Source organism: Onychostruthus taczanowskii, unplaced genomic scaffold, assembly GCF_017590055.1.
Source record: "Onychostruthus taczanowskii isolate IOZ18803 unplaced genomic scaffold, ASM1759005v1 scaffold158, whole genome shotgun sequence".
Taxonomy (NCBI): domain Eukaryota; kingdom Metazoa; phylum Chordata; class Aves; order Passeriformes; family Passeridae; genus Onychostruthus; species Onychostruthus taczanowskii.
The window spans coordinates 629,276-643,964 of NW_024498773.1; the positions used below are offsets into that span (position 1 = coordinate 629,276).

The following is a 14,689-nucleotide window of genomic DNA, read 5'->3' on the forward strand; positions in this document are numbered from 1 at the left end:
TTTTTGCTTTATAGAAATACATGTAGTGAGTTCTCTGAAAAGTATCAATTAGTGTAAGGCTGTTATGCAACCACACAGAAATAATTAGTGACAACAGACTCTCTTCCCTGGAAGAGAAAGCTCAAGTCAATGTGGCAAATGGCACAGACTCCAATTACTGGAAAACTTTTCAGAGAACAGCTGTGACCCTGAGTTAATACCTATTCTCATTAAACAAGGCCCATGTAACATTAACACACAATGCTACAGGCAAAAAATACTTAACCTTTATCCAGACTGTGGCTTCATTATAGGAAAAGAATCAAGAAATTTAGGTCTACCACAAGATGGGTAACTGATTCTCTTCACATTACTTTGACAAAGGCTATGATGAACACCCTCATGAAAGGGTTCTTACTGCTCTCATCTTCATAAATGCTTATATCACCTAACTTGGATTTGTTAGAACAAGCTTGCTTACACTTACCAGGAACATGAACTTGGAGATAAGCAAGTAAATGTTTATTTTGGCTTTATGTGTGAATTTCTGGCATATGTTTTATTAAAACTGCTGGCTCTGAAACACCCATACCTAGGTCTGACACACCTCACATTTCCAGCTATTGTCCTACTCACTTCCTAAAATAACAGCTTCAAACATAAAATCTTTTCTGCTTCTGAGAGGTATAAGTGGATTCCCTGTGTCCTTTCCTCAAGTCTAGAAACCTCACTTTGCACCACAGGCTGTTCCTCCCCACCTGCCTAGCATCCCTGAATCTGGTATTACCTGCCAAGTTCCCAACAGAACTGAATTCTTACATCAGAGTCTTGTGTATCCGCTCTATGGCATCCTCCAGCTCTTCCTTCTGGTCAGGAACGAAGCGGTACTCGGAGACATAACCTGCAGTGTGCTTGTATGGGTCATAGTCCCCCAGCTCAGCTATAGAACACAAGGAGAAAACAAAGGTCACCTGTGCTTCTTCTCAACCAAAAAAATGTGTTATATAATCCACCTACTGGTGCCCAGCTGCCCCTCTCCAACCGACAGCCAATTTAATTGGCAGTCAGACAAGAAAAAAGGGAATGAAAGAAGAGAATACAGAACTATGCACATCAGCACACATAAAAGCAAGAAAAAATTGTCTTCACACATTTTAAAAAATATATAGAAGGTTAGAGCTAGAAAGGGCTAGAAGCCAAAATTTTAACCAAGCCAGCAAAGTTTGAATTCAATGACATTGATTATTTGGCAGCATATGCAAAACAAGTGTAGAAGAAAAGTCTAGTTTTGTAATATCTATGCTCTCATGATATACTGCAATATTACTGGCAGAAAAGTTCCATATTATTGCTGGCACTTTAACATAAACTGGGAATATAAATGGAGGTAAATATCCTGCAAGTTCTAGAGGGAAGGTCTTCTTGTGAAGAATCACAAGCTCTCCTTTTTCAATAAAATATTTGATATCCTGGATACCAAATTCACTTTTAAAATAAAAACAGCATTCAAAAGACTTTTCTTAAAGAAAAGAATATGATGAATAGCCAATCTAATTTTGTTTGACACAACCCAAATTTGTACACATTAGTCATGTCTGTTCATATGTTGTAACATAATCATAAAACAAATATCATCTTGGCCAGAACTCACATCTACTGATCTTAACTATAATTGCATCTGAGAAACTCTGCAAAAGTTAGCATTTCAATTTTTTATAACCCTGGGTAATATCTGTGTTTTTCTGAGAAACATTTCACAGGAGTTTTCTATCCAATGCCCACTGAGCCAAAAACATAGCCAAAAGGAGGCTTCAAGAACCAAGAAGGAAAAGACTCATCTAACTATTGATGTTTCTTTCCCAAATGTTGAAATGAAGTTGCTAGAAAAAGACAGTGAGCTGCTCAGTAGGGATGTTGAGAAATCTCACTGGAAAATCTCCATTAAAATGATGTATTCAGTATCTGAGAGAGACATTTCTCAGGTGTCTTTGTGTATTTGGAACAACTGCAAGCCCTAAATAAAAGGATAAAGTTTTTTATAGAGGTCATGGGAATGCATACCTCCTAGTGCCTGGACTAATTTTAACTCACTGTATGTAACCTTGGCCATGCTTAACTCTTCTCTCTCCCATAATCTTTCTCATTGTTTTCCAACAAAATATTTGATATTAGAATTACAGGAACAGGACACTATACCAAAACAACAGCTCTCACCACCTTATAAAATTACTGAAGGGTCTGAATTTACTCCTTTTACTCACTTCTCATAATAAAATGAAAATGTACCATCATTGCATATTTTCCTGCTTCACACTTGCAGTATTTTTTCAGAGAAAGCATGTCTGCCAGTAAAGTGAAATGTGCATTGCAAACAATTTTTCAGAGGACAACATGTCATATTTCTTAGATGGCAAAATAAAATAAAAAATAATTGTACACAAATAAATACTGCCTGAAATTTTAGCTTTTCAGGTATACATATAATCCACCATGAAATCCTGTATTATGCCCATTCCCATTTCATACAAAGTTATTCTGCCATGTCATTCTAAGCTGGATATAAAAGGAGAACTATTTTTTATGTCATATTAAGTGTTATTGAGTGACACTTGTAACACCAATAATACAAATAATCTTTCCTTGATACATATGACTTTAGACAAATCTAAATTTAACACAGAAAAAATTACAGATAGAGGTCCCAGCATGACACTTCACACAACTTTTGCTTGCAATTCTGTTTGAATATAGATTTTGAGCTGTAATGGAAAAAGAATAACAACTCCAGTAGATAGCCAGCTCCTTTCTAATTGATTGCTAGTTCTATTAAGCATGCAGCATATAACATCCACCCCTGAAAAGATCTCTACTGATGAATGAATGTAGATAAATACTAAATAAAATGAAAATTCTTCAGGTCAAATCATATCCTCCCGTTAAGTAAACTTGCATTCATATTGATATAATGTACTTTTTGAGACAATATTGTGTTTCCCAGATTTGAGGCTGCCAATAGCCTTTGAAATCTGTAAATCTCCTGAGGAAGGTTTTGTCGTACTCTACATGTAATACAAAGTCATAAAATCTTGAGTACTTGATAAAATATTCCCCAGCAAAGCAAATAATGTTTAGCAGAGTCTTCAGACTGATTTTAAAGTTTCTTCTTTACATTAACTTCCATATTGCTCCTGCATTATCTATTCAGAATGGTCATTTATTTACAGCTCTTGAAGTGAAATCTGAAAACTTCTGTTTGGAAGCAAATGCATAAAGTGGTAATGCTGTCTTCAGTCATCACTTAAAATTAATCACAATGTAGAACTGAAAGGAATAAGCTCTCAGAGGGCCAGGAGAACTTACACTGAATTATGTATGCTCCCAGCTGTGCTGCAGTGTTGATTGGACAAGGTAAACGACCCTGTAGAACATCTTGCTTTACCTGCAAGAAAAACTGATACCTAAAACACAGAGATAAAACACAGTTGTTATTTTAACTCCAATTAATATTTCAAAATTATTCCTTTAAATGTGCACATACCATGTACCATAACTATGTGACAGTAAATGCCTGTGTTTCCCTCTAAACCACTTCCCCTATTGATACTGAAGAAACAACTAAGATTCATCCAGCGGAAGAACCCAGGAAAGGGAGCACTCCCTATTTTCCAATCCGCTTATATTGTGCAGAGGCAATTACTTATGTCCCTAAAATATCATTTCCCTCTTTTGGCTTTCACAGAGCAGTCAGGAAGTGGTGAAGAAGTAGGAGTCAGAAAAATGGAACAAGAAATCTATCAAAGGGCAAAAGTTTAACCTCTGATCACAGGACCAGTGTAAAGGATGCTTGCTTACTCAAATATTTCCTCTCCACATACCAGAGTATTGACTACAAAGCAGCAGGGAAGTTTGATGGAGCCCATGAAAAAGATGGATGGGTGTGCCATCAGCAACTAACTGAATCTGTTGTAGCACAGGGTACTACTTGGAATAGTGATAGCAGGGGTGAAAATGTAATTTTCAAAATCCTAACCTGCTTCTACACTTGATAAAGCTGAGACCACTTAGAATGAATCAATATGCCCAAAGCAGATGGAACACACAAGATAACAAGCCATTATATACAGGATCTGCAGTTTTGCAACTTTCCATAATGATTTATTCAAAATCTTTTAAACGCTATTTGGATTTTGTTTGGTTTTATTACAACAGATTTATGCAGTGTTTCACATCATCCTAAGTTAATTTCTTGCGCTGATTTCCTACAAAATGTAAAAATACAATGAAGGTAATTTTTTACAAAAAAAAATAAAGGTCTTCCATACAACAACATAGCTTTTCCATTGTTCACTAGTTCAATTTTATCTACATAGAGCCACTCAGCTACTATGCAAATAATTTATTCTGCATTAGTACAAGTAATTTATTAAAGCACCTTGGAATGCTCTGTAAGTTCAAGGTGCACCTACACTGATTTCAGAAAAGTTTACAGACTGCAGGTTACATGATAGCTGACTCAGAAAACTTAAGACCCTATCAAATTTTCTGGACTTTGTCAGATGAACCGCTGAATAAAGATACCCATGTCTTTCTGATTAATGATTTTCCCCCAGAGTTTGTGCTGTGACAGATGTTATGGTAGGAATGACCATCCTCTAAAAAATTGTTAAAGTTCTCTACTTCAGAGGAATGGCATTAGCACAGGAATTTCCTGGGAATATCTCTGGGCAACAGAAAGCACAGACACTCAGTGTTTCCTCACTCTAAGCAATACCTCAGTCCTGCTTCTAGTCTATGCTTGCAATCCTACCTAGACAAATCTTCCCTGTATGAATTATGATAATGACCAAGAAGATTTTACATCCTCTGTGGAGTACAGAACATCATCTTTCTGACATGAAATGCATTTCTGTTGCACACCCATACTTCTCTACAGAGCAGAGCTTGGAAGGAGAGGATGCTAGAAATATATTGTCCTTGGAGCAGGTACCTATATTTCTGTATTATCAAAATAAATAAAGTAGCATGGGAACCCTCAAAACACCCCTGTATCCTGCACTGTTAATTGCTTAAGTGATTCCTGTAAGGTGAACAATCTCAATTCCCACTGAAACCACTGAGCTCCTTGGAAAACCAGGCCTTCTGTCTATACCTATAGCTAAAGCAGTCTCATCTTGTGTGCCTATGTTTGTCATGCATATATTAGAGTGCCTAATTGCAAGTTTTCTCTAGCAAACACAGCCAGCAAACACGGCAGTATTAGCCAACAAGCCAGACAGATTCTGCTGCAAAGCAATTACAAATTTGACAGGTTTTCATTATTTGCAAAGAGTAATCATGTAATGGCACAGATCATCAAAATCTAATAACAACAGAGTTAGCTCTCATGTCCATTAAAGTAATAAATACATGCTCCAAAGAAACACATCGATTAGCACAAAGCAGTTAACACATCACTGGAATGACACAGTTAGGCAGAACATTATTATTATTACTATTATTATTAAGATTTTAGAGCCTATGGGAATAAGTGCTCACTAATGTTGAAGGCAGTTGGCTATTCAATGTGTTTCATAGAAGACTGCCAATACCATCATATCATTTTCCTAGGCTGGCTTTCTGTACCACCCAAAGTGCCAGCTCTGCGTGACCATACATTGTCAGGTCATGACCAGAGGCTTCCTAATGACACTGAAAACTTTCTTGACTGGATTTGCACACTACTCAGCAGTGTAGATCACTGGCTGGCCTTATCACATCTGTCTCCATCCTGCCTGCTGGGAGGCAATCACAACAGGTCCTGTGGCCAAAGTTCCCTTTCCCAGGGACACCTGTCTTTTCCTGTGAGGAGGATTTAAAGCTCTTCTGGGAAAGTACAAGAAAATGGTACCAAATTTCCACAGTACAGGAGCATGCCATCGCTGCCAGGTTATATTCTTTTCCCTGCCAAGTCACAGCATTTTTTACTTTTACCAGGCCAGCCTGGGTCTTGTTAAGTTGGAGACTTCCATTCCTGTTGTGCCAGTTGGAAACAAAAGAATTTTCTCACTCTGGAGTAAGAAAAATATTCTGCCTGTGCTGCAACCTTTGATTTAGGAAATTAAAAACCTTGCATGCATTCTAATGAATCCTCATGTCCCACATTCTTAAGACATCAAAAGATGTATTTGTTAATGCAAGCTAGCACATTAATTTTGTCCGCCTACCTACCCAAATTCTCAAATTTCCTTTTGAACCTAAAGTTAATTGTCCGAGACATTTAATAAATAAAACAGACAGATAACCCCGAAGCTGTGAGAGAGTTCAGATAACCATGTGTGTGTGTCTCTGTGTGCAAGCACGTGTATGTGTTACTGCGTGCAGCCTCATACCTTGCAGAGGACAAGCTTAGATAAAAGAATCAGAGGCATGCAACTGTTCAATTTCCTTCACATATTTTTAGTAAGTCCAAAAGAAATCCCCTTGAAAACAGTTCTGGAATTTAAGCTATGGCCAATAAAGAAGAAAATTACCTGTATCTATATCTGATATCCAAGTAAACTCTAAACTTGGTTATAGCACAGTATAAATGCAGCTGTAACAATGCATTACTGAAAATATGGGGGAAAAAAACCCACAATCAAAAAGGCACATCAAGGCCCTTTGATTTTTGATGCGCCAGAGAACATATTTTCTTCTTGGGCTTCCTAACAGTCATCACTATCAACTACTGTGAAGTTGCTCACAATTTTCTTACTAGACACCAATGTTCAAGCATTCAGATGTTCAAGAAAAAAAAAACAACCCAGGCACACCACAACAATATGCACCTGGTTGAAATGTATTCCTAGCCTGAGATCAACAAACTATTTTTTATTAAATACTGTACCTTGTTATTTCTTCCTTAAGTTTACATGGATCTTCTGCATAAAATTTAATGCCAAAATACAGAGTGTATGGTGGTCCAGCTGCAGGGAAAAAAAATTGGTGTAAAAATGAGTGGTCATGAATTGCTAATTGGTACTAATTGTTACTAGTTGATGACAAAACAGCTACTAAGAAGCCTATCTTAACATTTTATTTAAATTGGAACTTTTCAGAAAAAATGTTTCATTCACACAGCAAATGGTTATGGTATGCTAAGCTGATAGAGGCATCACGTCCACTATAAAATTATACTAATTAATGATACACCATTTATTAGCCTAAAAATTTAAGCATACAGCAGTCCTTGGACAACAATTACACTGTCAAATGATACCATGTGCAATACACATGTGAAATTTTGATACAGCAAAGAACTGCAATAACAAACTTGTTAAGAACTGTAAATCTGTTGTGACTAGAATATTGCGCCAACTGTGTAGACGGAACATTGTTACTCCATCTTTGTCCTTTAAGTTCAAATTAAATACATACTGTTTATCAATTCTTTATGTTCGGCGAGGGTCTTTGCAGGATCCAGCCAGTACTGTGAGACAGACAATTTATGGAAATTAGTTACTTAACTTTGAAAATTAACACAGAACAATTGGTTATTCATACCACTTAACCTTTTCTTCTCCTTCCCTCATACTGAGCTGACAGGATGATCTGCACTCTCAGCCCTGGAAGAGAGAATGCTTCTGCTTGTGTTAGTAAAAATAAGTATCAGCTGGCGTGAGAAAATATGTTTTTCTGTGAGTGCCACAGGTCTTGAGATCAGCACAGGTGAGATTAAACGCTTCAGTATGGTGGAGAAGAGACAAGACTCTCATCTGCCTTTTCATTTCTCCAGTGAGTACTTAACTCTGGCCATGGCATAAACTCATGCTTAAAATGACCGTGCAGCTATTTATTATTTCAAAGGCTGCCAAAATTTTCCTGAAGAATGCAAGAGGTGGGGGGAGGAGCGGGAGATTTCTAACATTTTATTTGCAAGCCAAAGATGAATGGAATTTCATGGATAATGCAAAGGCATTTTTCAAGCCAAAGTCAAACAGTAAAGATGAGATCATTTAGAGATCCAAGAACCCCAACACCAGGGCCCTGCGAGCGCACCTAGGCACACCTACACAGTAATGTGTGTTAGATACTTGTTAAATGCTTGTACAGATGGATAAACAGTGTCAGCTATAGTTACGCCACCAAACTGATAAACTGAAGTGCCAAAAGAAATGGAACAAAAAACCAGTGTCTCATTAATCCAGTGCACTTGTACAGCAGTTGCTGACAACAAACCCTGGAGTGGTGCATGCCAAGGCAGCTCTGATGCGCTGCCTTTGCCCTTTTCATCTCCTGGCAGCCCCTGTGACACTCCCCAGTGCTCTCCCACCTGCGCCCCTCTGCACGGGCTTGCAAACAGCTCACCGCTGCTGTGGAGATCTGGAGGACCCAGCACCTCCTCACCCAGCTTCAAGGGATCAACGCTGCAAATCCATAAGAAGTATTTAACATTTACAGAATGTGTGGAAAGTGGTAAAAAAATATACTAGTTTTGTAATAGTCCTAACCAATGCAATTATCCATTGACTAAAGGGACTAATTTACTAATTGTTCTTTACAAACACACATAGTATTACTTTAATAATTTTTTATTTACTAAGACTGATTAAAAAGGTACAATGTTATTAAAGAAAATAACTCCCTTTTAAGTTTTAGGTAGAAACTAAATTAAAAATGTTTTAAAGTACAGCATAAATAATAAATGGACTCTTTTGACCTTTGTGCTTTTATAAATCTGGCTCACATACAAGCCAGTTATGTAAGCAGCATGCATCCATGCAGTATTTCACTTTTAAGTGCCTCCAAGAACTTTACCACAAATCTGGAAACTTAATTTTTTGTATCTGCACAGGGTTAAGCTTGGGTCAAATTCCATGAACCTGCTTGAAACAAAATATTAACTAGGTAGAAATGTTGGCTGTAGTATCAATCAATGAAGTGTCTGGGCAGAAAGATCTATCAACTTCAAACTAAATATTGGACTGTCTTAATTAGATTCTCACAATCAAGATGTTAGGTTTTGATCACATTTACAATAGGAAGAAACAAAATTTTGGAGAGAAAATGTGTCATTTTTCAATTATAATCTGAAATTATCAAGACTTCCCACAGCCTAAGACAACACTAAGAATAGGAATTGCTGTATCAGATTTTTCCTGCAAATGTTCAGTGCAAAAAACCTCAATCTGCTGAGTTCAGGATGTGCCTATCATGTAAGAAATGTAAAAATTTTCAAGTAATTCTTACATATAAATGTGTATTTAATGCTACTATCTTTGTTTTTAGAATCTGAAGTTATATAGATTATAGTTATTATGATATCATCAGTGAACTGATCCTGCTGTACTCTAAAAGTTTATTCTTACTACCTCTAATTCACCTGACCATCAGCTTAGTGTCTATTGTTTTAATCCAATAATATTCTTCTAAAATTTCTTGTTTCTACTCAACATTATCAGTCTCCATTTTCTTTCCACTGGTTATCACATCTAATTTAACACACACAAATAATTCCCTTTCCTCCTAGATAATTTAGTATATCATGCTTGGGGATGAGTGTAAAAATCCATTAAAAAATTCCATTCAACAAAACACAAGCTAAGTACAATTTGACTTTTTTTATAAGATCTTGAAGATAAAATATGCTCTACACTGTATGATATTAATTCCCTTTATTGCCATGGATTACCTCCTACCTGCTGTATCCTCAGGGTTGTGTGCTCAAACAGAGCTTCCTTCTAGCAGGGGAGAAAAACACACCTACATTGCAGGGTGGGGGAATGGTGCAATATGAATGAATATAATGATTCGTCTTTCTGTATTTGTATTTCTCCTCTTAGAGCCCTGGGAGGGCATCAGTATGTGGTACATTCTGATTATAGTAGCTCAGTTTAGCACTATCAGGTCAAAAAATAAGAGTATTACTGTTGTAAATATTCTTATTGCTGTACTATTTTTTGTATACAGCATGATTCTTTTTGCATTTCACAAATGGGAAATTTGGGCTTCAGGAGGACCCTTTCCCTCATCAAATTCTGCTCAGGTTTTCCTGACATATCATGTATTATATTGCTATCTCTGCCTTTTGTGTACCTTAATAAAATACTGGACTCTTCCAGACCACTAACTAGCTTGGCTATCCTACACACCCCTGGCAAAGCCATAAAGGCAGTAGTAAAGTACCTGGGAGCTGCAGCACAGCAGGAAGCAGCAGTGGGAGTGGCAGGATAGCCCTTCCAGCACCAGTTCACCCAGCCCCTGGAGAAGTACACCCCTGGGCCACTGTTTTCCCCAAATACTAAAGCAATGAGAGACTGTAGTGGGAAGAGTGTGGCCAGCAAGTTGAAGGAGGTGATCCTATTTCTCTCCTCAGCCCTAGTGAGGCACATCTGGAAAACTTTGTCCAGTTCTGGGCTCCCTAGTGCAAGAGAGATAAGAAGCTAATGGATAGGGTCCAGTGAAGGGTCACAGAGATGGTGAGGGCTTTGGAGCATGTCTTTTATGAGAAGAGGTGGGATCTGGGCCTATTTAGTCTGGAGAAGAGAAGACTGAGCGGGGGTCTCACTAATGCAAATAAATATCTCCAAGGCAGGTACCAGGAGGAAGGTACCAGACTCTTTAATAGTGCAAAGTGACAGGATGAGGAGCAATGGCATAAACTAAAACACAGGAATTTCCACCACAATACAAGGAAGAACTTCCTTCCATTGAGGGTGACAGAGCACTGGAAGAGCTGCCCAGGGAGGATGTGGAGTCTCCCCCTCTGGAGACATCCTAAAACCCCCTGGGTGTGCTCCTGTGTCACCTGCTCCAGGTGACTCTTCTTTGTCAGGGTGTTGGATTGGGTGATCTCCAGAGTTCTCTTCCAAACTAATGATTCTGTGACTCTGGACAGAGTTTCCTAAGCCACCCTCAGCTTCTGCGACACATATTCCGGTGATTTGTGTCCCACTGAAAATAGTAGATGGGGCACAGAGTCCTGGGGGATGAGGCAGAAGACACAAATGCCCTCTCCAGGAAGACCCAGCTCACTATCCACATTGAGAACCATGAGGACAGTATCTGGTGTCAACTTACACTAATTTGGGTGCCAGCACTCTCTGTAGTAATGCAAAAGGCTCAGGTGAAGGTTAGATGATGAAGCACAGTTAGAGATCCTCTGGCACTCAAAGAAAATTGGTCTTTTTTAAAAGAATTTGCAGCACAAAGAAAGGTACTCAAATATCACATGAGAAGAAGCACCACATATAGCTTGTCAACAGAGGCACTATTAGGAAACACTACTGACAAGACACAGCATTAGCTGAACCCATCTGTTAACTGGGCTCTAGTTTTATATAAAGGAATTTTTAATTCATTATTAAATGTTGTATTTTAACCAATTATTAGAAGATACATTTTGTTGTTCCTTTGGAGACCTGTCTTGTTCAGAGCTCTAAGTGATATAGATAATGCTCTTCTGACATCAACTTGTAATCTTCCAAAGCTTGATTTTTCCATTTGAATACTGTCCTTTTACTGAGAGTTTGGAATGTCAGTAAAGTGAAATGTGTGTAATATGACCAAATTACTACCCTAGAGACAGGGTCATCCAATTTATGCTTTATCCTACTGTTCATGCCCCTGCAAGTGCCACCCAGTTCTGTCAATCTCTTTGCTGCATGCAGCTGTTCTCACAGGCCAATAAGTTTGTTGGCTGTTCAGAGAGACCATTTTAATGCTACACATTCATATACACTATGTAGCACAGTGAAACCTTCACTCATTAAAGCCCTACTGGTAGTACTAAAATAATTATGATACCACCCACATAAGAGGTAGCTCACCAACACAGCACTTAAAAGACCACCTGGAAGTGCTGAGGCATGCAAGAGTAATGGGGAAAATAACCAAACAATCCCTTTCAAATCCTTAATAAGAAAAATGCTGATTTTGTGATGGATTTGTGTTCTTTAAAATACATAGTTTTGTCTATGCTCCTTTGTTCATCATTCAGTTAAATCTATAGTGTGACAAAAAAAACCTGACAGTACAAATAATACAACTTTCCTCACCACAAGCAATGCATTAATAGGAGCCCAACCCCCAAACACTTTTCTCCCTCTGAGACTAACTCAGAACCATGGTTTTAAAACTAATTAGCAAGGTAACCTTTTTCCTCTTCCCTTAGGAAATCTACTGTGGTCAATCCAAAAAATATCCAATCCAAAATGCAGACCTAGGCTTCTTGCCAGTCATTACTGAACTAATTCCCACAACAGCCCAGAGAGTTTTAGCCACAGTCAGCATGCAACTAAATATATGTTTACAGCTAAAGCACAGGGTGCTGGTTGTTGTGTGAACTTTCCATTATACTGCCCATTCTTAAGAGCTTACAAGAGTTCACTAAAAATAGCAAGCTAACAGGATAAAACTGCACATCATAAAATACATAAAACTACACACAGTAGCACTGTCTGGCTCATTCATGAACTTTTCAGATGAAGGAGCATCATTTCGTTATCCTTACACAGACAAACAACACGAACAGGCCTTTTCACACTGGTTTGTTACAGTACAGCCCAGGTGCAAGGGCAGCAGCACACACTTGGCAGCCCCTGTGGCAGCATCTCCATGGCTGGGCAGGAGCACTCCATAACCCTGCACAGAGCTCAGGTCCTGCATCCACATGACAAGGCCAGTATTGGTGTAAGAGCAGGCAAATGACAGAAGTGGGATAAACACCTTCCTAATCCATGGGAAAAACAAGAATCACAGTGTCTTCCTGACATTGGGCTGACCAGAGGATAAAGCCTAAAGCTAACATTAAATTTACACCACTGGAGCACCACATGAGATAAAAAGTAGAACAAAAGGATGTGCCCTAAAATGTGCTTTTGTGTGTCCCTTTCACAATAGAGGTGCTATCCCTTTTTATATTCATATTTTTATACACACCACTGAATATACCCTGTGCATGCTTCTGGAAATATTCCCAGGAACAGCCTGGGAAATAAAATTTCTATTTTATTTACAGCCACAGCTAAAATGAAAACACTTCTGAGACCAAAAATACCTATCTGCTCCTCATTCACACCTCAAATTCCTCAGGAAATCAAAAGCACCAGTTTTAACTGTCTACCTTTAACTCACAGCTGAATCTGGCTTTCATCTTCATGGAATAAAATGATTAGAAGCTCATCAAGGAACTGAATACATTTCTGGACAATGGCACAGAAGTTAAAATACAGGGAGTGGGGCAGTCTGTAGCTCTCAGTAGCAATCAGTAACATGCTTAATACTGTTCTAAATTCAGTCTTTACATTATCAACTACTAGTTAACAGAAGAAATCAGCAAATATTTAGCCAATTCAATACGCTATTACTATATATAGATGAAACAGGGTCTTGTGCAGTGCTATCATCACAAAACACTGGCTTCAAAACTGTAATGGCTGGACCTAATTTAACCACAGGCCAGGCACTCCCTTCATAATTTTAACGTAGTATGAAGACGTAGTGTGTATACAGCAGTGGTTCCTCTTGCTGAGCACCCCCTGCTCCTCACCTCTGCCTGCAGCAGTCCTGCACTAGCCTTTGGTGGGGCAGACAGCACTGCTCCAAAACACTGCCTGCTTTGACTGAAACATCTCAGCCTGGCTGAAACATCTCCTTGTATGTTTAAAATGGTAATTTCCCAGTGGAAAAAGCCTCAGATGTGGGGTGAGTTCCTTTCAAGGAGGCTCTAGAGAATATGGACTTAGGGACACAGAGATGGTTCAGGCAGAATGAAAAAGGCATTGCCCCACACAGCCTGAAACAGGTGTTTGGCCAGTGTTGCAGCAAGTGAAGCAGGCCTGATGCACTCAGGGACACGGCTTCCCAGGCACTGCAGGGCCAAGTGAGGCTGAGCAGCACTGAGCACCAGGCACAGGCTTCAGGGCACAGTATTAAAGAGGAAAAAATATCAATCCTATGTCCATATAATAATTTTTTACTATTTGTACTTTCTTAATTTAGTTTTCAACAACATTTAGAATTTTATTTCGTTCCTATCTAAGATGTTAATGGCTATTCCAAGACTTTATTTGAAATAAACAAAAGAAATTATTACTGGAAACCTGAGCCAGGAAACAGTGAAAGTTAAGGGAAGTATAACAATCGAATGCTTTAGAGGCAAACAGGACAACAGGGTGAATTTTATACATGGCAAATCCAATCTGCTGTGTCTTTTACTCACCGTTTGATGACTTCGGTCACAGTAGCGCAGCCCAAAGTAATCTATTTCCACCAGGTTTAAGTGACGAAATACGTATCCCAGGACAACCGACCCTTTCGTTGACTTCTGTGGGAAAGAATTTACAGAGCCTATTCACAAAGATGCTCTGCCTTTGTCAGCTATGTGCAGTGGCATTCATGCATTCAATTAACTTTGTCTAAAAAAAAAAAAAAAAAAGAAGCAGTTCCCAGTGCCTTTAACAAAAATTTCAGCAGTACAGAAGAAAATATTTTGCATGTTTGAAAACTAATACTGTAAAATACTATTAGAAAGCTGGCAAGGTAATTGTTTACACAATACCAAAAGAAAAACAAACAAACAAACAAAAACCCCACAGTTCTAGTGAACACAGCATTTTCCAAATCCCACTCACCCTTCCAGTACCAGACCTGTCACTCAAACTCTGACAATGGAGAACAGGAGGCAAAACTGCCCTTAAGACCTAAATTATGCATCATTAACTTCTCTTTTACTAATCTTTGTAAAGAAGGT

At 38.5% G+C, this 14,689-nt stretch overlaps 1 protein-coding gene across 1 annotated transcript in view; it reads right to left on the minus strand.

Moving 5' to 3' along the window:
• Positions 1-14,689, minus strand: part of EPB41L4A (erythrocyte membrane protein band 4.1 like 4A) — a 125,106-nt gene that overhangs the window by 54,563 nt on the left and 55,854 nt on the right. The window contains exons 2-6 of the mRNA XM_041399172.1: positions 14,159-14,263; positions 7,375-7,426; positions 6,845-6,923; positions 3,340-3,437; positions 799-919 (exon numbers count right to left, since the gene is read on the minus strand). Coding sequence (XP_041255106.1) covers positions 799-919; positions 3,340-3,437; positions 6,845-6,923; positions 7,375-7,426; positions 14,159-14,263 — 455 coding nt within the window. The remainder of the gene's footprint in view (positions 1-798; positions 920-3,339; positions 3,438-6,844; positions 6,924-7,374; positions 7,427-14,158; positions 14,264-14,689) is intronic.